At 42.4% G+C, this 27,627-nt stretch overlaps 1 protein-coding gene across 4 annotated transcripts in view; it reads right to left on the bottom strand.

The window, feature by feature from the left end:
* sema5a (sema domain, seven thrombospondin repeats (type 1 and type 1-like), transmembrane domain (TM) and short cytoplasmic domain, (semaphorin) 5A) overlaps positions 1-27,627 on the bottom strand; it is a 121,744-nt gene that overhangs the window by 66,170 nt on the left and 27,947 nt on the right. For 3 of the 4 annotated variants that reach the window (XR_004575098.1, XM_034289437.1, XM_034289438.1), the window contains exons 2-4: positions 16,059-16,287; positions 9,476-9,575; positions 5,796-5,841 (exon numbers count right to left, since the gene is read on the bottom strand). Coding sequence is in view for 3 of the 4 variants with exons in the window: in XM_034289437.1 (XP_034145328.1) it covers positions 5,796-5,841; positions 9,476-9,575; positions 16,059-16,224 (312 nt within the window). In the remaining variant the exon portion in view is untranslated. Of the gene's footprint in view, positions 1-5,795; positions 5,842-9,475; positions 9,576-16,058; positions 16,288-26,832; positions 26,854-27,627 lie in introns of those variants that run through there. The other variant, XM_034289439.1, reaches the window with a different exon arrangement.

Below are 27,627 nucleotides of genomic sequence, written 5' to 3'. Positions count from 1 at the left end.
AATAATGCACTGTAGGATATACTGTAGGATGTACAGTAATGTAGAATGTAATGTAGGATGTGCAGTAGGATGTAATGTAGGATGTACTGTAGGATGTACAGTTATGTAGAATGTAATGTAGGATGTGCAGTAGGATGTGCAGTAGGATGTTATGTAGGATGTAATGTGATATGTACTTTAGGAAGTAATATACAATGTACTGTAGGATTTAATGTAGAATACACTGTAGGATGTAACATAACATATTGTAGGGTAGGATATGCTGTAGGACATAATAAATCAAGACGTTCCAACAATCCCATAGCGTATCTGAACAGAGAGAACAGACAAGGCAAACAGACACTGTGGTCAGGTAATCAGGGTCAACAGTGACCAGGGTCAAACTATTATGTTCTAAACCCCATCACCCTTCTCAGTCCTTTTAAAAGACCAGTCCAAGTTATCCTTGAGTGATGTGGATGTCTATTGTGTACCCCCCATTCCGCTGATTCCCCCCTCTGTATTATTCCATGCATTTAAATGGGCAAGTTATTCCGATTTGGCCAATTGAATTAGCGCTGCTGTTCGAGCTAGCGGAGGTGTTTCATTAGCATTTGATTAGCAGGGGTAATTGTCTTTCAGACAGAACGAGGAATGGGAAGAAAGAAGCTCATGAAATACAACAGACTGGGAAATGGAATGGTGCATCTTGCCGGAGAAGCCTTCATTATAGCAAATATAAAAATCTAGTGTTTTTCATGCCATACTCATGAATGGTTCAGTGAATAGTTTCAGGGAAAGGTTCATTTCAGCAACTGTGCTCCCCATTCACTGTGGACAATGCTGTACCACCTACGGAAGCCATCCAATAAAAATGTTATGTAAGGTTTCCATCCACGGCACCATCTATACAACTACACCGCCTTTGAGTTCCTGTTCAACGAAAACAGCTCAATAATAATAGATTCAAAATTGTATGTTTTTCCTTCTCTGAAGAACAGAGAGATAGAGAAAGAGAGGGAGAAAAAAGAGGGAGAAAGAAGGAGATGAGCCAAGAGGCTGGAAAGAACGCTGAGGTCCAGAGCCCAGGTGATCATCCATCACAGTGGGCAACACAATAGGATGTGAACACAATGCAGATAAAGAGCAGGTGATTAATCAGCAAGCTGCTCGGCTTACTACACAGCAGCCACTGTATAGAGTGCATGAGCTCATGGGGGTGCAGGCACAGTGGTGCCAAGCCTGACTGCTGACTAGGGTTGGCAAGGGGTGAGGCTGGTAGGGTGGCGACAGAAATAAGAGTGGGGTGTTGTGGGTAAGAGAACGGGACCAAGATAGGTGGATATTGGGTGTAGGGGTAGAGGTGTCAGGGCTGTTCGCACGAGCAAATCATAGCCGAGCACAGGTTTTCTGCTCCCAGAGTCTATATGAACCCGAAACTTTCCAATCCCCTTTTTGTATTCTGAATGTGTTTTTGATGGCAATCAGAAACTTTTCAGAAACTTTTCACTTCAAATCATTGTTTGGCTTTGTATTCTGAGAGGTTTTCTGTGTCGTAAACATCAAAGTCCTATCTCACGTCTGAGTCGCCTGTACCCTTCCTGTTCATAGCCCCAATTGAAGAGAAAATCCATAGGGAATGCAATCAAACACACAGCAATGGCAAAAGAGTTCTATCTCTCTGTTTCTCCCTCTCTTGCTCTCGCTCCATCTCCCTCCATCCCTCCAGTTCATCTCTTCCTCACCAAGAGGACTTGACTCATTTTTTTCTCCGCAGTTGTTCTGAACTTTTAATGCATTTGTTTATTACTGGCAGAGAGACTGAGGCAATAGAAACGGCTGGAAGGGGGGAATGAGAGAAAAATAGTATTTTGCTGAGGTAACAGAGGCCAGTGAGATTATGATAGCAGGGCTCAGCCGGTATCGATCTCCAGGTGAACTCTATATCTGCAGTACCACAGGATACATAGAGGGTATTTAGCTGGCTGGCAACTGCCACCACCCACTAAATCACTAGAAACACTGCTGAAGGTCTCCTTTATTAGTCATTAATACAGTACTTTGAAGAAGGAAGTTGGCTTCAAAAATATTTTAAACATGAGGGACATAATATCGATCGAAAATGAAATATTACGTCTTCCCTGTTTGTTGTTTTATTTCAAAAAAGCATGCATGTGACATCCCAGATCTCAGCGTTCAGTTTAATCAGAACTGTCACGTCCTGGCTATGACCCTAGCCATCTCTGCGCTGGGGGCCACAGTCAGGACAGGACAGAAGGTGGTGCCTTTAGCCACCTTTAATCCTTTGTGGTCTCCCCAATTGGAGGCAGGTGTAGATCGTTGCCTCCAATTGGGGACTGTATTTATGTTCTGGGTGTGGCCACACCCGGGGTGGTTCATTTTGGTTTGGTTTGTACATGCTGACTTACGTCACTGGTTGCTGCTATTGTTTTGTTTATTTTTTCACCTTTTCGTCTCTGCGCCTGTGTCCTACCACAACCGTGACAAGAACACATTATGTACATATTCAGTTATTTAAAGCGGTACTATTTGGGTAATACATTGTGTTAATCTAATTCCAATGGGTATGGATGTATTGTACTAAAGCATTATTTTAGGAACTTATCAAATAGACATGAGTGGGTGTATATGAGTGGGTGTACACTATTTTCCAATATAATGATCTGTACAGTGAACTCCTTTCTCTTTGAATGTAGTGAAGAACCAGCAACAAAACCTATGAGAATTGATTTAAAGTCATATTTGAGGGCATTGCTGTTTTAATAACAATATACCCACTGAAAAACTTTCAATGTAAAAGGAGTTGTGGAATTGAGGGAAAAAGAGAAAGATGAGAGGAGGAGCCAGGAGGCTGAATAAGAGCAGAAACAGGGAGGAGGACAAGAGAGAATGGATTTAAGGATACATTTGAACTGTTTATTATACATGTTATAATGTATCTATCTTAATGTATAAAATACATTTAAACATTTGGAATAACATTGGCTTGGAAATGTATTGTTTATTTGGATGTACCAACTGAACTTCGAATGTTACTATTACTTGCAATTACCCTGCTCTTGATTGCCATATCGGCCAATAGATGGTACAGTCAGAATAATTTGCTTTCTTCCTTTAATTTCCTAGACTCAATAGCCTGTTTCAATGTGTCATGGAAGAGACCTGGGACTTTAGTATAAAGAGTGGAACAAAAAGTGAAAAACCAATTCAACGTATTGGGGGGGGGGGGCTTCATATCACAAAACTTTAAGTAACGACCCAGTGAAATCTCACTTTTTAAAACTTCAGTGTGTTAACTTCAACCCAAATAATGTTGTTGACTTGAAATTGTGGCCAAACAAAAATAATGGAAGAAAAAAACCCATCACAAACAGAGTTTCAATAATGTCATACAGGAAGACGTCATTCTGCTGAGAGAAATCAGTCAGCTGACCAATCAGCAGTGTCTTCAAGTTCCTATTTTTAATGACCTCACCATGCTGTTGCTGGAGTAACACCCTTCCAATATGGAATAGCTTCCTATTAACATAATGAATAAAAGAAAGCCATTTTCAGATTATTCTTGCAATAATAGGTGATATTCAATTTAAATCTGTAAACACTGGGCACTTTAATGCCAAACTGTTAAAATTCTATGCTCTGTAGGATAGCGGAGCAAGGCATAGTATAAAGGACAAGAGGGGTGATTGGATCTGGTAATAAAGAGGGAGGAGGGGATGTAGAGACGGCATAGAGCTTTTTAAAACCAGCCCTGTCACAGGGAGCAACAATAAAAGAGTACCACCCAATGGAGCTCTGCCTTTCTCAATGAGGTCTACCTCTATTCTGGTTTTGCTGACTCACTCTGCCTTGCTTTTACTATCAGTCTTTCTCCCATCTGTCTGTCACTGTCTCTCTCCCATCTCTGTCAGTCACTATCTCTCTCCTGTCTCTGTCAGTCACTGTCTCCCACCTCTGTCTGTCAATGTCTCTCTACCGTCCCTGTCAGTCACTCTCTCCCATCTCTGTCTGTCACTGTCTCTCTCCTGTCTCTGTCAGTCACTGTCTCCTGTCTCTGTCAGTCACTGTCTCCCGTCTCTGTCAGTCACTCTCTCCCATCTCTGTCTGTCACTGTCTCCCGTCTCTGTCAGTCACTGTCTTCCGTCTCTGTCAGTCACTGTCTCCCATCTGTCTGTCACTGTCTCTCTCCTGTCTCTGTCAGTCACTGTCTCCTGTCTCTGTCAGTCACTGTCTTCCGTCTCTGTCAGTCACTGTCTCCCATCTGTCTGTCACTGTCTCTCTCCCATCTCTCGTTCCTACATTTTCCCTTGTTCACATTTCCTTCACCTATATCAATGTATCCCTCTCCTTCCCTTCCTCCATCAGCCCTATTCTCTCCCCCTTCTCTGCCCTCTCCTCCTTTCCCTCTGATTCTGGTTGCTGAGGGTGTATACAGCCTGAGTGTAGCCTCAGTCTAGAGCATCGAAGGAGCCTGCTGTTTATCTTCAGGAGTGGATCCAGATCAACCCCTAACGTGTCAATGTTTGCCTGGTTACACACTGGGAAACAAGATGCTTAGCTTCACAGGGGGCAGACACACATACAGCATTCAACCAGGGAAATCAAGTAGACGAGAGAAGCATGCTGGGATAATGATTCCTATGTCATAAAGAGATGAAGGGATGAATGAGGCAGAGACAGATGTGGGAAAACGAGCGTTGGATAAGGAAACATTTGGTTGCATATTGAGAACTTATTGATTAGGCTGTATGTTGAGAGACTGTATGTTGAGAGACACAATATTTTCTCTGGTCAAAACATATTCATGCTGACAAAGTGTTGTTGACTGATAACCAACAAGACATTGAAAATATTCTGAAAAAAAAATGTCATAGAATTTATCCATGAGTTTACAAAGTGAAAATGTTTGGCTCTGCCAGTCTTAACTTAGTACAGAGGGCAAAAGTGATCCAGTCATCGGTTCATTTCTTCTCTGGGAGGTGGACAGAACACAAGGGGTAAATAGCTAGCAAATGGTAAATATACCAAGGACAGTAGCAGAACCGGGCTGATCCGGAGAACCAGAGGAATGTCAGACCGCCAGCGGGCATTAACACTGATTGCAGAGAAGACCCGTGTCAGACAGATCGGGCATTAACACGAGCTACGGTGGCTGGCAGACAACCCAGATCCCGCTTATCCCAGATAGGCCTCTCACACTCCACTGCTGGATGACAACCCCCTGTGGCGCATGGTGCATTTCAGGCCCCAAATAATAAAGATCCTGCATTTTCTTTCCACTTGACATAATGATGTTGTGATGATCCGCGAAACCATTACAACACTTGAATTGTTCCCGGGGTTGTCATTATGTTAACTACATGTACGCAATCACAGGCGTGTTGTCTTGTTTGCGACAGTTTTCCAAAGCCCTCCCGGACAAATCGGGAATGTTCTGGGGACCGTGACAACCTCCTGGTGTTCCAGGGACGTCCTAACAACCTGTTGTTGTTCACATGGCTGGAGGCTGAGCTGGTTCTAGAAGTATCAGGACAATGACTGCATTACTGCCATTACTGTACACACAGAGATAAGACAAACAGCTACTCTCTCACCCGACACCATGAGATGGGGGAGGAATGAAGGAAGAGTAGCAAAGAGAGACAATACAAGAAAGAGAGCAGGATTATACAGGGAAGCGTAGAAGGAGAGCTTTGTAGGAGCGTGTGAGAGAGGGAGATCTCCAGTAGATGGGAATATGATTTAGAGGGAGCAAGTGAGAGTGATAGTGGGATTCGGGTAATGCTCAATCTCACCTGGATCAAGGAGAGGTCCTCCAGATTAAGTCTGAACAGATGATTCCTGAAAGGAAGAAATGACAGAGAAAGGAGAGATGACCACGTGATCTATTGTAAAAGGACAGAACCTGATACTAGTGAGAAGTGGTCCAAAAATAAGGTGCTCAACAATATCTTTTAGTTAATTTACCTACTGTATATTCAAGTCATTTTCTCTCAACAAACCATGGAGGAAGCACCTAAATATTACTATTTAACTTGTGTTCAAATAAAACCACATGAAGGAATCCTTGGTTATGCTACTTCACTAACATTGACTTAAACTAGATATATTGTATCTTTGTGGTTTATAAACAAAGTCCTGACAAAACCATAATGAAGATTCAGATATAAAAGTACCCTAGTGGTATGCCCTAATCTGGGCAGGAGTTTCTGCCATAAGATCAGCTCACCCTATGCAAAGTAAAATCGCTACCATTAGAGATTTTATTTTTTAAACTGATCTCAATCATTGTTTTGATATGTACAGTTGTGCTCATTAGTTTGCACACCCTGACAGAAATTGGGAAATTCTGGCATTGATTTTGGAAATATGATTGATCATGCAAAGAAACCTGACTTTTATTTTAGGATAGTGATCATATGAAGCCATTTATAATCACATAGTTGTTTGGCTCCTTTTTTAAATCATAATGATAACAGAAATCACCCAAATGGTCCTGATCAAAAGTTTACATACCCTTGAATTTTTGGCCTTGTTACAGACACACAAGGTGACACACAGGTGAAAATGGCAATTAAAGGTTAATTTCCCACACATGTGGCTTTTTAAATTGCAATGCAAGATGAAAAAGGATTAAAAAAGATATCCAAAGCCTTGCAAATGCCAGTCAGTACTGTTCAATCACTTATTAAGAAGTGGAAAATTTGGAGATCTATTAATACCAAGCCATGGTCAGGTAGACCGAAAAAGATTTCAGCCACAACTGGCAGAAAAATTGTTCAGGATACAAACAAAAACCCACAGGTAACCTCAGGAGAAATACAGGCTGCTCTGGAAAAAGACAGTGTGGTTGTTTCAAGGAGCACAATACGACGATACTTGAACAAAGATGAGCTGCATGGTTGAGTTGCCAGAAAGAAGCCTTTCCTGTGCCCATGCCACAAAAAAGCCTGGTTACAATATGCCTGACAACATCTTGACACGCCTCACAGCTTCTGGCACACTGTAATTTGGAGTGACGAGACCAAAATAGAGCTTTATGGTCACAACCATAAGCGCTATGTTTGGAGAGGGTCAACAAGGCCTATAGTGAACAGAATACCATCCCCACTGTGAAGCATGTTGGAGGCTCACTGATGTTTTGGGGGTGTGTGATTACTAAAGGCATGGGGAATCTTGTGAAAATGTATGGCAAAATGAATGCAGCATTTTATCAGAAAATACTGGCAGACAATTTACATTCTTCTGCTCAAAAGCTGCGCAAGTAACGCTCTTGGACATTCCGGCACGACAATGACCCTAAGTCCAAGGTCAAGTTGACCCTCCAGTGGTTACAGGAGAAAAAGTTGAAGATTCTGGAGTGGCCATCACAGTTCTTAAAATCATCAAGCCACTCTGGGGAGATCTGAAACATGGGGTTCATGCAACACGACCAAAGACTTTGCATGACCTGGAGGCATTTTGCCAAGTCAAATGAACGTGAATCCCATAAGAAAAAAAAGACATGTGTTTTGCCTGCTCAGTCATGTTTTCTTTACAAATGGTACATATGTTACCAATTCTCCAAGGGTACGCAAACTTTTGAGCGCAACTGTATGTGTATTATATGAGAATAAATGAGTAAATTAAAGTAAACTTTAACGCTGACGGTAAAGCCTCACTCTAATAAAGTGCTGTGCTGTCCTTGCCTTGATCTCTTTTGAATGATACCATCTACAAACAAAATGATTTATTTGGAACATCATATTTTTCACAACACATTACCTACAGAGTGGTCTATTGAATGAGGTTGCTAGAATTAGTTTGTTTGAAATGGATCAGTTTGATTAGGTTTGGCATTGTAACACAATATTAATCATTATAATAGCTTTGTAATATTTTTTTTTAGGGCAGATGTGTTTAATTGATAACAAATGTTGGCCTTGAATGTCAGAGCATCAATTCTTTCAGATTCAGTTCAAACCTTCTTGGTTAACGAGTTATATAAAATGATATAAAATCATACTTAAAGGGAATGTTCACTTGACGCTGCCATCGTCACTCAGTCCTTTCAAACAGACGAATCGTCTCTGGTTAATTAGTTCTAAGACAATTATATTTGCCTGCTCAGATGTGAAGTCTTGAATCAAACCAATTGGATCCAATATACAGTCTTAATTGGACTGTAAACTTCCAGCAAGTTTGATGTTATTTAATGCTATTTCATGTAATTCTTTACACCCTAGTCATTTGGCAGATGTTCTTAAACAGAGTGAAGTACAGTTAATGCAGCCATTGCAAGTTAGTCAGGTGGAACAACCACCTGACTGACACTGGTTGTGTTAGTAAATAGCTAAATCTGGAGTAAAAAATAGCAAACACAAAGCATTTATAGCCCATTCATCCAGACAGAGTAGGCCTAATCCCATATCCATTTCCAGACTCCTAGAAAATTCTCAGCCATCCCACTCACTCAGACAATGCTGGTTCATCCAAAATGATCTCCTAGCGACTTCAAAACCTCTTCTAGTATTACTGAACCCATTTGTGTTGACAGAGTAGACCAGTCCAAAATCAACCCCAAGCCCTTAAGCTTAGACACTTAAAGATCCATTGCACTCACCTTTTCAGGTTGACAGAGGTATTGTTTTAAAATAACCACTAAGGTCAATGCCCATGACATTTGACAATTGACTACATCAATTTTACTAAGTTCCTACAACCATTTCTTCCAAAGAAAAAAACTAGACCAGACCTGAGAGAAACTAAATAGGACTAGACCAGACCAGAGAGACTAAACCAGACCAGACCAGACTAGACCCTGTCCATTCCAAGTAAATACAGGACTAGTGTCTGTGAGGAGTTCTGTTTTACGAAAACCGGAACCCTTTCAGCACATTCACCTGGAAAAGGTTTTCAACACACTGTGAATTTGTGGAATCGCACAAACGTAGGCATGACTTGTATGCCTACAACAAGGACCCTTTCCTTGTCTGAGCTGTCAGCTCCTGCATGGCTTTCTAAGTCCTCCATTATTTTACTGCATCCATCTGCAGTACATGTATTTATTCCCCGAGGTCAACTGTTCTCGGTTGGTCCTGCTTCCCCAGCTCTCTGTCTCCTCAGGTATCTGCTCAACTCTGGAGAGAAGGCTTTGACAACCACGGTCATTAGCGGCAGCGGGACATACGTAGGCACACACACATAATACACACAGGCACCCACGTATTTAAGGTCAGATCTATCCTCATGGGTGCTGGCTAAATGTCCCCACAAGGTCAAATTTGTGTTTGACAAAGTCTTTACTGAAAAACACCCCAGAAAACGCTATATGTCTGTGGCATGTGACAAGTGAATCAAATTATTTTCATAAGGGATTGATGATGTATTCACTGTTTAGTAAGGGGTAGCGCGATACAGAGAAAGAGCACGCAACAGAGGTAGAAGAAAGAGGTAGATGAAAGACAGAGAGAAAGAGAAAAAAATAATAGATTACCTGGCTCCAACTATCAGTTCATTCTGGCTGGGGTCAAAGGTTAGCTGAGAGTAATCCACCGTGCCCTCAGCTTGGAACCTGTGGATCCACGGCTCCATGTCTACCGACGAAACATGAGGAATGGGGAACAGAGACAGAGACATGTCTAGCCAAGAGTCATGGTGTGTAAAAAAGCTTTGTAGGTCTATATTGTCTTTGAGTATAATTCGCTCTGTATTGGGATGGTGTCCTAACACTTTGTCTTCTCTAAAACACTAATGCTTTTCACTAAGACTTCCAAGCCTGAGGAGTCCTCGGCTGAATGAAGATTAAATGAGAAAAAAAAAAAACGAAAGCACTTCTATTCTGAGAGCATTACAGGAAGACATGATGTTCCTTATATCCTGTATGTCTTTAAAATAGCATTAGAATTTAGTGAGGTATGTCAGGTTAAAAGTCTGGTTCAAGGGCACAGCAGTCCCCTCTAGGCTTTAAGCCACACTCTTTATGCTCCATTTACTAAATCATTACTGTACCTACAACAAATGCATACTGTACATAGTATGTGTGAGGAAAATGGTTGTGTGTGTGTGTGTGTGCGTCTTTGTGTGCACGTGTGCTTGTCTGAATCCAAGGTTCATCTGAAGTGAATCTAAAACCGATCCATTACATGGTTGTCAGTGCCGTGACCTTGCCCCTGACCCCTGAGGTGCAGAGATTCTCTCACGGTACTGTACACACACACACACACACACAAACACATTGTATAAGTGAAACCCAGACACTTGGATGCAGATGACCCCCCCCAAAACGTTTCTCCATGGCGCCCAAACCATTAACCCTTGACCAGAAGAATCAAAGATCCCTGTCTGCTTGCTGGGCGATTAGGGTCGGCCTCCTACTGTCCTGTAACCTGATGTAAGGCGACGACCCGTGTTTCTATGGACTAGAATGAAGTTACCGCTAACCCCAGGACCAGGGTCAGATGCTGTCTTCCTAACAGCTAAGCTAGGCTGGTTTTGGCAGGAAGGAGAGGACACTGCTCATTTACTGGAATGCTTGAACTGTGCAAAAGACAACATCTTAGATTTGTTAGAACGTTAGATTAGGACTGGGGGCGAAAGTAATCGGATCCAAGATCTGTGGATAGAGGCAGTTCCTTCTCTGTGTGTTTCTACTCTGTTATTTAGCCCAAAACCGCTCTGCAGTCATAATAAGATATCAGTGCACATTAATACCAGACCATTTTGTATGCTAATATGTACTGTCTGAAACGACTAACAACATGTCTTGTGTTTCATGTAAGTACATTGAAGTACAGTATTTCAAAACCTTTCAGACCACCGTGACTCAGGAGAGATAAGCCCTTTTAAGGAAATTACAGTCTATACTTTACATGTACAATAACACATATTTTAGTCAACACCAGTCCTGGAGGGCTGAAAAAACAGTGGTTTTCATCCTCTCCTTATTAGGGCTTGATGTAGTGCCATTAATTTCAACTACTTGGTAGATATAAATAAAAGTTTTATAGTTTTGGCCCTTATGAATTGTCTCTTTTCAGACAATTATCCTACTGGCCTAGCAGTGATCAAGTAAAGCTGAGCTTGTCCAAAGTACAGGATGGATTCAAAAACTCACCTTGAAGAACTATATCTATTAAAAATGCTTCAGAAAGTATCTTGAAATGAAACCACAGTCTCCCTGTTGTTAGTCTGTCAAACCAAGGCTTTCAGACCAATTCAACGATGGTACTGAATCATTGCTAGTACTAAACCAGACGAATAACACTGTATTTCCCTTTTAGTCAAACTACAGACACTAGAGCACAATCATAGTACATATGGTTAGTACTAGCTCTATCATAGGGCATAAAGTAGTACTAGAGCACTGTCATAGACATTGTAGTACTAGAGCATTATCATAGACATATTGCAGTACTAGAGCTCTATCATAGGGCATATAGAAGTACTACAGCACTATCATAGACATATTGTAGTACTTGAGCTCTATCATAGGGCATATAGTAGTACTAGAGCACTATCATAGACATATTGAAGTACTAGAGCTCTATCATAGAGCATATAGTAGTACTAGAGCACTATCATAGTCTTGATACCCATATAGTAGTACATCAATATCAACCATAGGGCACCCCAGCTAACCCAGACCTGCCACTCTCCTCCCACGCCCCAGGGTTCTACGTATTCAGGAAAAATAAGCATAAGCTAAGAGGAAGAAAGGTTCAACTCAGAAACCCAAATATAATATATTTTCATTAGCCTTGGTGAAATAAATATGGTAGAGAGAGATCACAGCAAATTCTGCCCTGAGATTCAGCAGTGGCTTCCCTTCTAATTCTACAGGGGAATGGGAGTTTGGGATGCGCCTCTCTGGTGCTGGCAATGGGCTCGTTTTTCATAGCATGGGGGGAGCATCCAGAGCATACAAATGTGCCGGTAACACCCCGAGGCAACCCAAGGATTCAGTTACCCAGTGTTTCCCCCATAAATCACAGTATGGTCCGCCTGGGTATAGCCTCAATCAGGTCCCTCTCAGAGGGGAAAGGGAGGTGAATACAACCTACACAACACTGAGGATTTATGTGTTTTATTATGAGGTGAAGGGCTCATAAACATTCATAAGCGTTGATAAGCATTCATAGGCAGGGCAGATGTGTTACCCAGGGCTCTGGGCCCTAATGAGAAACAGACCAGACAAATGTTGGAGGATGTCAGGACATTTTTATTTTGGTTTGGTTTGGGCTGAGTGAGGGGTATGGGCAGAACACTAGTACACAGGAAACTATCCAGTATTTTAAGTTCATAAAAAATTTGTCCTTCCTTAAAATGTCATGTGAAGGTCTATGGAATGTTTAACAACTTGGTGGACTAGTAGAACATTAGTATGTTTTCAAGCCAGAATTTGAGTTTAGCATTTCTGAACTCAAATCCTCTAGTAACCACAACGGCGCACATTTTGTGTTGTAGCCCCAGACAACCTCACCCGATTTAATTCATTTAGGGCTTCGTGGTGAGCAGACAACTTGATTCAGGTGTGAATGAATTTATAACCAGAAATGGTACTGCTGGGAGTAAATGAGGGCTGGAATTACTGCTCTAGGGGACTAGCAATGGATTTAAGGATCCCTTAGGAGCACTTTATTAACGTTGAACCTTAAATCAACTCTGACCTTGACCTCCACAAAAAATGCTGGGCATTTATATAATTTCTTCCATAAACAAAATGCATGTGTTTTTTATACATCCCTTGGCCCCTGTCGCTCTAGTCTTCTTCATGCCCAAAATGTGTGAGCGATAATGTAATCACATCATTACTGTGCTTGCACCACAGCCGGGTGGATTCGGGGCTTGGCTGTCGATGAGACAGAACCATACAGAGCCACGCGGAGTACGTAAGGACTGGGAAAATAACTCGGCGAACGTGGCCAGGGCTGTCATGGCAACGAGGCAATCCTCAACCCTTTCACTCCTCGTTTCAGTCCTCAATTCCAAAATAGAACTGCCTTTTTTTCTCCTCCATCAATCTTTCCTGGTTTGTTATTGGGGGATCTGACACAGATCAGTTGACACACAATGACAAAACGACAGACTGTAAATATTTACAACACAGCTACAGAGAGTAGGGCAGTCTTCAGTCGGAGTGCTCAAATTGTACAGAACAGCCTGACTAGGGACAATATACACATGTGGAACTAATTGTGACTAGAATACTGTGAAGGTCACTAGGAGTAAATGGGGGGTAGTTGGTGGGTTTAAAATGTCTGAGCAACAATATAGAATTACAACTATCTTGATGGATTGAGGAGCTCAGATATGTTCAGATATGTGTAACGCTTTTCCTGACCACATTTCCCAAACAGGGAAAACTCTTGGCCCAGATAGAAAGAATATCTCCTGTTTCGATCTAGAAAACAAGGTCCATGTTGACAGGAGCTAGGTTTTCCCTTACAGTGTTATTTATTACGTGAAAACAAAGCATTTTACTTCTGAAGTTCGGCAACTTGACTGACAGTGTGCAGAGCTCTGCAGAGTTCGTAGGACCGAGGTTGAATCATACCTGACAAACCTCCTTATCCACAAACAAGTGTGCAATAACAAATTTAAATATAACATGCACTTTAGAGCAACACTGTTTAAGGGAGAAAAAAACCCACAAAAAGTTAAGGAAAACACATAAAGAGGTTTGACTACTGGGACAAATTACAGTATTATGATTCACAGCATAGAGGCAGTGTGGACTACATTTAATTTCCTGGGTTGGGTATTAACATGCAACATTGTGGGAAGTTTAGATATGAATAGAATGCATTGATGTTTAAGAAGCTAGCCGGCTTGCAGTGGACTTAGCGAGCTGTAAAAACCATTCCCCTACGGACCAATTAAACTGTCTCCAATCGTCAAAGCAACAGACAGTTGCTCTGAATCTGATGTGTCTATTTGTTGGTTTTGTTTGGATAGTCTCACACAAAGTACACACACTCAGCCCAGTTCTTTAATGATGTGTTATTATGTGTAGGTTGATAACAGTGAAGGCCTACACACCGTTGTTAAAGTCTTAGGAACTCGTCAGAGACCAGACCGTGTGTCTGGCAAGACAATAAGATGACACGGTTTCCTGAACACTCTCAACTGTTGCGTGTAACTTAAACGTTCATTCAGGAACAGACGCTAATGATAACACTTCATTGATTTCCCTAATTGCATATGCAATTAATGTCTTGTCAGATTTACTTTTCTTCAAAATGTTTATGCCATTTCATCACAATTGGCCTTGACAAGATATTTTGAAATGTTACTTGAAATATCAGATGTTCAGTGTTTAGTTCTAAATGTTGTGTGTCTTTGTTGAGCAATTCAACTTTGAATCCCACTCCTTCTAAAGAGGCACTCAGAGTGACAAAGGAAAGAACAAATTGTGTACTACACGACTTCAAAAAGTGAGCGTTGCTCTGCAGTAACAGCAAGTTTGTCTGGCTAAAGACTCCAGTCACAGACTCCAGCACCCGTTCAGGTTGAGTCCGTCATGTGTTTGAGTGACACATCCTGCTAACCACAGGCATCAGACTCTACAGGACAAAGCAGAAGACGGGTCATTGAAAAACGTCTTGGGAATCCTTTCCAGTCAAAGTCACTAACCACCTACCATAAAGGGAGCTTGTCTTTAACTTAACAAAATAGGGTAATTGACATTTACAAAATAACATTTACACTGTGAAGGGAAAAAAAGGCCAACAATAGAAATAACAGGGTTTCTCGATATAGGAGTTATATATATTTTTTTACTATTCCAGAAAGCCAGTTGCTGGTTTGGATTGAATATGGCCTCTGGAGACATGGGATAATGTGTACAGATGTGTGTCCAAACTGCAGAAGGCCATGATGTCTTGCCCAGTGGGAGTTCAATGAGAACCGCTCCATCCTCCAGGGAACTTGATTTCTATATCATTTCTATATTTCCATACGTATGTCTGAGGTCTGTGTCAATGTTCCCTGTCTTTGGAGGACCTTTGGACCTCCCTCCTAGAGCAGGACGCAGATTATAGGATGCAGATTATAGAGGACACAGATTATAGAGCATATGACAAAACAATGTGTGTGTGTGTGTGTGTGTGTGTGCGTACACCTTTTTTACCTGTGGATCGTATTACACTATAGATCAGGAATGTGTAGCCCTGACGTTACAAGGTCCAGAGACTGTCCCTTTTCTGTTCTACCTGATATTGAGATCCTAGATCTTAATCAGTCCCTGAATCATGGGAAAGTGCAGTGGGCTTGGAGGTCCTGAGATGGAAATGTGGGCTCCATTACAATACATTCATCTCCTTCTCCTGCTCTTCTCCTCTCCGCCGTGTCTGAGCTCAGTCTGACTACTAACCAAAATGTCTCCATGCTTTATTAACACCACCACATTTACAGGACAGCAACAGGCATTTAATGGTCCTTACTGGGACACACCAGGAAACACAAAAGGTTGACCCCGGACGGTTGTGCTAGACCGGTCTGGTCACCCCAACCACCACAGAGCAGAAGACAGCACAACGCTTTACCCAGACTGTTAGTCATAGACATCACGCTCAATAAACTCTGAGCACTAAGACTGATCAACTAGCCATGAGCTAACAGGGGAGGCTGGTTTGTGTATGTGTGTGTGTGTGTGTATGTGTGTGTGTTTGTGTGTGTGGTGACCTTGCCCTTTCGCTCAATTAGACCCCAGACAGAGAGCTGTATGATTAGCTGACTCAATTTGAGCAGGGATGGAATGGGCGCAGTGGCATTTGGCTGGTATGTAGTTGGAGGAGAGAAGTGAATTGATTTCTGTTGATTTCATCCAGGAAAGTTTTACAGTGTTATAGCTGAAACGGTCTATTAAATAAGTAGTTGAATACAGGAAATACTGGAACAAAATATGCTAGAAATATCTGGAATATGATTTTAACAACAAAATCCCAAACTATATGAGGAGAGGGATGAGCGTGTTGGAATGAGTGTGTAGGGAGTCTTGTGTTGGGACGAGTGTGTTGGGAGGAGTGTGGGCACGTTAGCCGTTTGTGTGTGTGTGCGTGTCTGTATGTGTGACCTACCTGTGTGTGAAATGAGAGGATGCTCCGCTCGGTGACAGGGAGATTCATGTAGCAGTACTGGCCCTCTCCTGCCGACCACACCCCCAGCCCGCAGGAACAGCATGCACTGCAGAAGCAGCACGGCATGCTGGGTAAGGGAGGGACGACCCTCTGGGGGCGGAGCCATGGGGAGGTGGTGCGTCGCTCACTTGCTGTTGGGCCGTGAGCCAATCGCATCGGAGAGACACGCCTGTAGAGAGACAAAGGCAAGATAAGTTCCTTCAGTTTACCAACAAGGCATTCTGAAGGAAAAATTAAGTGAAAAAATTAAAGGGGATAAAAGTATTAGAGAAAAGAAGGAGGAGAGAGGGAAAGTATTCAAGGATAGAAGGAGAGGCAGATATAGAATAATCGAAGATAGAAAGAGGAGAGAGGAAGATACAGAATATTAGAGGATAGAAAGAGAGTGATACAAAGAGAGGGATGGTTCTAGTTTCGGAGTCATGCTGAGCTAAGGCAGCTGCTGTCGTCCTCTCATTCACCCAGATCACCTTTAATCTCCGACCCCTTCTACCCCAAACCAAGCTCTGCATTCCCTCACACAGCATGTCAGGAGCATGTATGGGTGTGCATTTGTGTGAGCGTGTGTGTGGATGTATGTGTGCTCAAAATTAACCACATGTGGGACACACTCCTCCTCGTGGGCCCCAGTAAATGCGGAGCCCATATAAAACGTATAAAACAACACTCCAAATGGATCTGTTTAAATGTACATTCAGGGCATGGCTATTCCAGCAGACAAACCAGTCTCTTCTGAAGGAAGGCTTCAAGGTGGAATGTGCGACACTATCTAATGCAAAGCACCTGTCTAACACTGCCAGTCAAGACCAATCTGTCTATGTGCTATTCTTTATTCCCTACTCCATGAACAGAATATGAATGTCTTTTAGCTTTCCTCTACTTTTGTGAGAATATTTTCACTCTATATAACGCCATATAATATAACTGTCCAAATGTCATTTTTCTTCAGTAAAGTTTTCCTAGCCTTTTGACAGCATAGTCTACAGAACCTGGCAGTCCATTATTTCTCTAAAGGGTTTACCTATTATATCAGGAACCTTTTCACTTTAGTAATATTTACCCATTATAGCATTTTCTAGGGTGACATTTCCCTCTATTCTGACAGGGTGCATGTCATTTCTCATAAACAGTCAGAGAGAGGCAGCAAACCTGCAGTCAATTATCTCACGGCTCAGCCTGTATTCACAATGTCAGCACACATACCAACATGCCAGAGGAAATCACCAAAAAGAAATACTATTGATTGACTGCACAGCTCCATCCACGCAGGGCTAAAGAAGCGCTGTGTGTGTGCGTGCGTGCGTGTGTGCGTGCGTGTGTTCGCGTGCGTGCGTGCGTTCGCGTGCGTGCGTGCGTTCGCGTGCGTGTGTGCGTTCGCGTGCGTGTGTGCGTTCGCGTGCGTGTGTGTGTGCGTGCGGGCGTGTGTGTTGCGGAACATATCCCTGCAGCAGCATAGCTCTCTCCCACTGGATCTATATCAGCACACTGAAACTGGGGCCACGGCTGGGGCCCACACACACACACACACACACCATTGTGCTTTGCTGAGGCTGCCATGGTTTACGGTGGGTGGGATGATACATGTTTCTTCACGGCCGACTGAACTGTAAGAACTGTACAGAATAAAAAAAATTCAAAAATGTGTCTAAATCAGACCCAGGCTGATTGCGTAAATTGCTTTATATCTCTCACACAAACACTGGACCATTAATCATACAGTTCACTGTTCCTCGACGGGGGACATCTTCAGGATAATACTCCTTGAGTAGCATGGCTTTACAGACCACACAACAAACTGCTACTCCCTATACAGGACTAAAATAAATGCAAGGTCATGTCTTTACATTAACAACAATCACCCGGCGTTCCTGAAGTCAGACACACCAAGCAGGTTAGATGTAATGCACTGTTCCTGTCAACGCACGGAGAGCTGGGGAGGTTGTGGAAATATAATGCTGGGGAGGGATGCTGTTTTCAACACTCAATCAGAGAGCGGGCGGATAAAGGAATATTCCCAAAGTTTTGATTTGCTTTAAATGGTATCCTCTTGAATGTTATTAAGCATATTTTAAATGCAAGGGAATATAAAACACGTCTAAGCATATATACTTTATACTCTGCAGGCTGGGAGGTTTGCCGGCTGAACCAAAGCCTGGGGGTCATGTTGGGGGGTCAGGGCATGTTGTCATGTTTCAAGCCAGGCTACTGATCTTATGAGTGCAATGAAAAACAGTCGCCATGTGACTTGGTGTCCTTTAACTGATCAATATGGGATAAAATGACGGAGGATCATTACGGCACAACCATATTGATCATATCTGAATTAGAGCCTGATACTCAGTTAATGAACAGACTCTAAAAGTAACAACTTACAGATATGTCTGCAATTATTCTAAACCTAAATATAGCCCTAGCCCTAAACTTAACCCGAGTCAAAAACCATGTTTTACATGTCAGGATCGGAAAAAAGCCAGATTTGCCACAGGTTCTGGTTCACACAAGATCAGTAACATATGCACACACACACACACACACACACACACACACACACTCACGCACATGCACACACACACACACACACACACAGAGGGAGGGAGAGAAAGGGAGAGAGTGGGTATAAAGGTCAATTTAAACTTCCACAATAAAGCGTGTGCATGGTCATCCTCTGTGCATGGATTGCATAAAGGTAGTTTGTTTTAGTGGGGAGGGTTGCTTCAACGGGAGGGGACTTTTGCGTCTCGTGCGCATTATTTCAATTTCGTTGGTTTCGCTTAAATTTCCTTACATTGATTGGTCAGACGGTCGTGCACTTTCCATTGTACCAGGATAATATCACTGCTTCATCCCTTCTTTTTATAAGCCAAAGATCGTATGAAATTATCCGAGCGCACTATGTTTGACTGCGCAAGAGGAATGGTTCAATGCGCCATGCAACTGAGGTGTACCTGAGCCTTAATGGTCCATCTGTTCAAACAGACAGTTGGGTGTCTGGGGGTCACATCACAGTGTTGATAGATGCTTCCTCTCTCCACAAAAAACATGTACACACACACACACACACACACACACACACACACAAATGCATTTAAACAACCACAGACTTTAAAATCTATGGGCTTATTTACATTACAAAGGCGAGAATAAAACACTAGATGGATTTATCTTAGTCTGCGTAATCATTTCCATAGCGTTCAAATTTACACCTGCATTGTTCGAGACAACACGCAGGACTGTGGGTGTCAATCGAGAGAAAATCAAGCGATATGCATGCACACCGCACAGAAACCCGATATAGTGCCCACACAATTCTGACACTAAGTTTCTAGTATTCCCAATGTGACAGGCCTAACGTGTGGTTTTGTATTTTGACTGCCGGTAGGTTGGTCGATTGTCGTTCTGTTATTGCGCCTAGACTAAACACATGAACCACGGGAAATGTGTCAGAGATGAAATGAAGTCAGTGTGTTCGTAAAATCATGGGAATGAGAATGTAAAACCAGATTCGGGTTCGAATGTTGAGCCGTAAAATAAATGTTGATCCATTTCAAATAAAAGATTATCTTCACAGTCAGATTAGAAAGCTGTTTGTTTTAGCCTTGGATCTTCCTTCCTGGTACGTGGGGTTTTCAACAGGGATTACGCACACTTACACATCTCTGTGACAAGACACAAAGGCACACAAATAGCATTAAAGGCAAATTCTGAGCAGAGCAAACAGCTATCTGAGCAGGTTTTTCTACACACAAGTGGCGTGTGTGTAGAAATGTTTTTTTTAGAGCGACTTCCCTTTAGTAGAACATCTGGCACTATAACTGTGCTTTAAGTTGGGGAGGAATATGCTGGTGGGGGATGATTCTGTAGCTTACTGCTGCCATTTCAGATGGATAACAGAAAGTTCAAAGTATTTCTGAGAGCCCATAACACAGGTATCATTAGCCAGGAGCTGGCTCACATGACTGGGACAACATAGTAAAATGGTATTATTGTGTAAGGTTTGGCTTGGCTAAACAGTTGTGGGGTGATGGCAATGTGGCATGGTTTGACAAAACCTGGGAATCTGCAGTGTCTGACACTCGTGTGATTTGTTTTACATGTAAATTATTTAGCAGATGCTATTATCCAGAGCCACTTAGAGCAGTAAGTGCATAAATATTTTATACTGGCCCTGTGGGAACTGAACCGACAACCCTGGTGTTGTGAGGACCATGCATTACCTACTAAGCTACCCTGTTTTATTGAGGAACATGAAAAGTAAAGGTACCTTCAGATTTGTTTGGCGAACTACTCATAAATGGGTGGTTGGTTACTGATGGCTTGCATTTGGCCAATTGGAGACCTCTGAATGAGTTTGTGTTGTGTGTACTTGTGCGTGTGTTTGTGTGTGTGCGTGTGTTTGTGTATATTTGTGTGTGTATAAGTGTGTCTTGATATTTCCCTTAGTGAGATATTTTTTTTTCCAATTACAAAACCACTGCCAATAATCCATTATTAGGATCGCTGCTTTCCCAATCTGTTCCACAAACATTGTTGCGGCAAAATAAACATCACTGCAGCAACATACATCAGCCAGTCAAGTGTGTGTGTGCACGTGTGTGAGTCAGTCCCTTCGGAAAACTGCTCTGAGATTCCAATCAGGGCAGTTTGTGGCTGGCTATCATGAGTGGAGTGTTTGGATACAGAGCAGTTCAACAGTGAGTGCTCTCTCGGTCTGCCACATGGACAGGCCTGATGAGCGATGAAACACAGGGCTTAGGGCTAACAGAAACGGGTGCCTGTATATGTTGTCGGGGGGAAGATCCTAGATAATTTACGAAAGCCTAATACTCAGAAACGACACAAAAATAGTAATGCAATGAGACAACTGTTATGCTGTCTAAATGTACTGAAACCCTGATGACTACTCAGATTTTGTACTAACTCTACTAAATCCTTGTGTTTGGTGACAGAAACTCAGAAACCCACTGTGGTAACAGACTGTAGTGAAAAATGGAGGTGACTGTTTCAACACAACAGCCTGTTTTCAGGGATGATGGACAAACCTCTCAGTCTCAGGTCAATATTAAATGTGAACACCCAAAAAAGATTAGGGTTAGCTATTAAGGTTGGCAGCGGGGTTATTGTTTGGTTCAGGGTTGTATATTCATTCTGAATGGTAAATTTAATGGTTAAAGTTTAGGAAAGTCATTAAAAAAAAGCACCAAAGTGCCATCAAATAACTCCAGTCGTTCATTCAATGCAAACTAACCAGCTCCATAGTCGATGTCTTCACCGCCCATCCAGTCTGTTTTAATATAATAGTGTTGACTATTGTCCCTAGTGGCAGATTTTCAATCATATATCGACTTTTTCTCCACTTGGATAAATGTCTAATTTAGACGTCAATCAGGTATAAAGTGATTCGATGGGCAAGTATCTTGGTCCCATTTCAATCACATGCATACACACACACATACCCACACATACCCACACACACACACACACATACCCACACACACGCACACATACCCACATGCACACACACACACCCACACACGCACACACACACATACCCACACACACACACACATACCCACACACATACACACATACCCACACACACACACATACCCACACACACACACACACACATACCCACACACACACAAACATATTACACCCAGCAATTTCAGCAGTGCACCTCCCTATCTCTCCAAAGGTTCCCAAATCCTACTGGTATTTTTATCACAATTGTGTGTGTGTGTGTGTGTCGGAGAAAGAGGAAAACAATCACAGTTAGGAGTGAGGACTGACATTAGACGGTCTCCAAAACCACTGGGTTGAAGAACGTAGGGATATGTACTTGAGCAACGCACACACACACTTGACTGGCTGATGTATGTTTCTGCAGGAATGTTTATTCTGCTGGAACAAGGTTTGTGGAACAGATTGGGGAAGAGGCGATCCTAAAAATGGGTTATTGTAGCATTGGTTTTTGTGATGGGAGATCACTCTCTCTTACAGACACAAACACACACACAAAAACACACACAAACACACAAGCAATTACCCATGTAACCTTGCCCTGTGGTTTCTGGAGGTACTCTAGCAGGGGACAGAGAGTTAAACCCATTATAGAATGCCTGGGGGATCTGGCCTTTGAATACAGAGCATGACTTAAAAGCAGGTGACTCTACTCTAGCTCCAGTACACACACAAACACACAAAGGGACACACACGTCACACATACTACAGAAGGAAGTTGAGGTCAAGGTAAACTAAAGCAGTTTACATACAGTGTCCGCATTAAAGGAGAAAATAAATGAATCAAATCTATAACACCCTAACACCACCATGACGTGATTAAAATATTTTCTGCATGGATGCCAAGGTAAAGTATACGGTAAAGACCATTTGACCTGACCGGTGAAATCTCTTAAAGGGCTCGGAGCACTATAAGTTTACATAAGAAACAACCTTATCTGCATGGTAGTTGATTGTCAAATTGTACGTGGAGGTTTGCTGATTTGTGTTCTTTCTCCTGTACTCCTTTTTTTTTCTCTTAGTGACGGTGCACATTTCAGACAATCTCACTTTTAAACAAAAGCTTTTTCTTTAAAATAGGAAAATACCATATTGATCCACAGATGGCTCAACAGATCTATGACATGGGTTAGAAGTACTCCCACCACGAAATCTCTGACGTCTTCCAGAGATAAAAAAATTCACAGGTAATGCCTCCACATCAAAGATTCACATCACTTCAAATACTTCCATTATTACTGTGACAAGAGTTGAGTCATCTGAACGTTAATTGAGGAAGAGAGAACTATTGGATCTTTAATGATGACAGTCACCTGGTTTGGATCTTTAATGATCACATCCCATCTGAAAGAAGGCACCCTACACAGGGCAATTTCCAAATCACTGCCCTGGGAAATTGGGATTTTATCTTTAGGCCAGAGAGAAGAGTGCCCCTTACCAGCCCTTTAACACTGCTTCCTGGAGCTTTAGTCTCCCATCCAAGAACCAACCAGCCCAACCCTGGTTAGCTTCATAGGTAAGCCTTCAATAAGGTACAGGTTGCTATGCATTCCTGAAATATTTTCTGTTATATATTTTGATATTTGAAAAATTCAGCAATTTTTTGGAGCCAATCATTATTAATTGGATTCATAATATTCAAAGACCTTTAGTAACCAACATCCAATTTAGACCAAATGTCTTCCTACTACTGATTGAGACATGACAGTTTCTGGTCAGTTATGGAGCCCCATTCCAATCTCACCACAACAAGAAGTGGAAAAAAGCATTGTTTCTGCCCAGATTGAAAAGAAAAGGTGAATAAGGTGGTCAACCGAGGGAATTGAAAATTCAAAAACCTTCCTTACCACAGAACACATTGACTGGTGACTATCTGGAAGGAGGGGGAGAAAAAGCCCACCTTGTTAAAGACAAACAGCACAGAAACATAAGCCTAATAACATTCCATCAATAAACATTTAACTGCAGTCAGGAACAAAGTGCACTTTTTCTTTTTTTTCCCGTGTATAGTTACCAGTAACTTACCCTCAATGATGACCATAATGGAAACAATTCAATGGACTTTATCGTGTTTATATCCCTGATAGTTTGACATAATTGTATCTGGTACTTGGTGAAACAATATATAAATCATTTTAAATGGTATAATCAATGTTTTCATAGGGTTGTAACATGATTTTATTCCCTAACCCATTTCTCCATCATAGTCGTAGGCTAATAGGAACAGTTTTCATATGAGAAAGGTTGCAGCATAACAATAGCTTTTGCACCATACCAAGACCAAGGAGCTAAAGGCTGCAGTCATGCTCCAGTTCTCATTGATGGCAGTGAGGTGGAGTGTGTCCAGCTTCAAATTCCTCGGTGTCCACATCACCGAGGACCTCTCCTGGACCCTCAACACCTCAACCCTGGTCAAAAAGACACAGCAGTGCCTGCACTTTTTGAGGAGGCTGATGAAGGCCCGGCCTGTCTTCCAAGATCGTTGCGAACTTCTACCGTTGCTCAATCTAAAGCATTCGGATGAACTGCGCCACAGTGTGGTTTGGCAGATGCTCCGTGGCCGACCGAAGGGCCCTACAACAGGGGGTGAAAACCGGCCAGCACATCAGTGGTGCCCAGCTTCAATCAATTGTAGACCTCTAGCGCAAGTGGTGTCTGCGCAGGGCGCGTGGCATCTTCAAAGACCTTCACACGCATGCCACAAACTGTTGGTCGTCCTACTACCAGGCAGGCGGTACAGGTCTCTTTTGTTCTCGTACCAGCAGGCTCAGGAACAGTTTCTTTTCAGCTACTGTAACCCTGCTGAACTCTGTGACCCAGCACTAACCGTACCCACCTGCCCACCGCTTAGTACTGCCTCTCGGGGACCTTGTTGCACTACTCCCTTGTACTACGGGTCTACCTTGGGAACCTCATTGCTGCTATCCTTGCATTTCAGATGCCACCTTGCACCTTCAAATTGCCTGCACTGCAGATTTAGAATTGCCATTGTGCTTGCATTTTTTAGTTGTTATATGCACATGTCTAACTCGGGAACCTCACTGCTGCTATCCCTGCATTTCAGTTGCACATACTACCTTACACCTCCAACTTCCTTTATTGCACACTGATCGCTTTGTAGCGTAGCGATAGCCTTTGCACCATACTGATAGCTTTGCACCCTACCGATAGCTTTTTAGCATAACAGTAGCCTTTGCACCATACCTACAGCTTTTTAGCATAACGATAGCCTTTGCACCATACTGATAGCTTTGCAGCATACCAATAGCTATTTATCATAACAATAGCCTTTGCACCATACTGATAGCTTTGCACCATACCGATAGCTTTGTAGCATAACGATAGCCGTTGCACCATTCTGATAGCTTTGCACCATACCGATAGCTTTGTACCACAATGATAGCCGTTGCAGCACAATGATATCCTTAGCATAAAAATTGCCTTTGCAGAGAGATGCCCCTTGCTGCGCTATTCAAAACACATTTTGTTGAAGCCATTGAGAAGGACAAACTGAATTACTTTCATGGAAGAATGGCCAATAACGAGAACACAATATATTTGTATTACATGCAAAAATGTTGTCTTCTACACTATTTAATAGGTATTTCATAGCCCAGCAAAATGGATGAAAAGAATGACAATGCAAGCAACTTTAATGATTAATTTCTATTGACGGGGGAGGGGGAAATCACTAGACTGACAGGGAGTACATTACAAAGGAGGAGAAAGCAATGTTCCATACCCCATCTTTATACTACTGAATAAACACAGTGAACTGACAATGTGTACTGGTTGTTAGGGTGGGGTGGGGATTGTAATGGAGTGTGGGGGTCCATGGGTTGCTTCTGACCATTTAGTATTCGTCTTGTCTTACTCATTGGTGAGAAACATTAAAGTAAATTGGATTTTTGGGTACCATCTTTATTGAATGGTATCTCAATCCTATAAATGTAAATTGCCAATTGCAATCAATCTGATTAATTTATCTTAAATCAAATGGAAACAAAACAATGTTTCATAATGTTCCAGTAAACATGTTATCAACTTTAGAAAAGATAACAATCTGAGGAGATGGGTGTCCTGGGTTGCTGAAATGTTAAGAAATGATTCTGCTTTTATGGAATCCTGCCATGCCTGGAGCAATAATAACATAAAAAGACATCAGCGAGTCTGATGTCAATAATCTAAATGTTGTTTCTTCTAAAACAAAATGTGCTGGGATATTACCCGGTCTGTAATGTATTTCTCAGGCTTTTGTCCCAAATGGGCACAACATTAAGCGCTTTTTATCGTTGTTGTCTAGTGGTTGGAGTGGATCACTCAGTTGACCAACACGCTAACAATATTCACCCAACACCTATCTCACACACACAGCTAGAGCCACACACACACACACACACAAACACATACCTGGTAATGCAGTGATAAGAGACATAAAGCCATCTTGAGAAGGATGGTGACATTTTTAAGGCTTTAATTACATGGTTGGCTAACGTGAGCCAAGTGGCTTTCAAGCTAGCAGGGAATTACACTATCACTGTTCCCCCCCGGTCCCATTTAAATCTCGTACACACACAGTCTCTGTCCCCTGTCTAAAGCAGCTGAGAGGAAGAGGAGCTTTCCCAAAATGATACCACTATCAATAACAAATGTCCACTTGTCCTGCATGAAAGAAATATTTGCAATGAAGGTTAAAGAAAGCTCTTCATTCCTATAAGTTACAGTAGGGAGACAGCACAAGTGCCTAAAGTGGCAGGATTTAAATGAACAACACAAAGAAGAGCTATTCGGATTGGTTAGTGATAACAAGTGAGAAGAAGTGCGAGTTAATAATTAACATATCTCTGGTGATGAAGACAGGCAACACTGCCAAACGTACGGAAATCACCACAACACAATCCAGAGAGAAAGGGGGAGAAAGAGTGGAAGAAATAGGGGAGAGAGTGTTAATAAAGAGTGAGAAACAGAAAGAAAGAGGGAAAGAGACAATTGCAAAACATATAATTCCCTAGTCGTCCACAGATACTGCAGATAAAACCAAGGGAACAAACATCTACTTACACATTTATATTCCCCTGCATACATACTGTCTATAGACACTACACTTGGCTCCGACACTAGAGTGAGGGTAGAGAAAGAGAGAGAAAAAATGAATGGAAGGAAGAGGGAGGGATAAAGTGTGAATGAAGCTTACTGTTGATGTACAGGTGATCAAATGGCCTCTGAAAGACTCGAGCATTCCTGATGTGATGTGATGCGACTGAGACTGAGGCAACGTGGAGGATGGGATACTAAATAAGCTCTTGGCACCACTGGAACCAATTAATCACCCTCTGTGTCTGTGTGTGTGTGTGTGTGTGTGCGCGTGTGCGTGTCTCTGCGTGTGTGTGAGGAGGGTATAATTTGTCCCATTAAAATACAGACAGGCACAATACCGCAAAGCGAGGGAGTGAAAAGATGATGAGAACGAGACACAGAGAGATGAAAGAAGAGTCACAGGCGGCATGAGAGACATCTCAGCTGGACAGACACCCCGAGAAAAAGTGCACGCGTGCGCGCGTGTTCTCCTCAGGGCATGACAAAACTGCGGAGAAGCAGAAAGGAGAGGAATGGAGACAGAGCCCGGAGGCATCCGATCTGATCACGTCCCGACTAGACCAGGGAAACAGATGGAGGGGACTGTGTCTCCTGGTGGCTGATGTGGCTTGATGCGTCTGTACCCCTGCATGTGTCCGCCTGCGTGGTGCCGTCTGATGGGCGGGGGAGCGGGAAGAGAATCAAAGCCATTCGGTGAATTGTTTCTCCACAGACTAGGAGTTGGTTTTCTAATCATAGCCCGGTTGTTCGACTTCTGCCCTAGTCTAAACCCTTCGGCCTTTCTTGTAACTAGATCTAAATGGATTGAGTAGAGGCACACGCAAGCTTGGAAATAATTCCTCCCAGCCAACCATATAAAGTCATTACAATATTCATTATCTCCTCCTCTCAG

Source organism: Esox lucius, chromosome 21 (assembly GCF_011004845.1).
Source record: "Esox lucius isolate fEsoLuc1 chromosome 21, fEsoLuc1.pri, whole genome shotgun sequence".
Classification (NCBI taxonomy): domain Eukaryota; kingdom Metazoa; phylum Chordata; class Actinopteri; order Esociformes; family Esocidae; genus Esox; species Esox lucius.
Note: the sequence above shows the minus strand (reverse complement) of the source record. Positions and strands in the feature narration are given on the sequence as shown.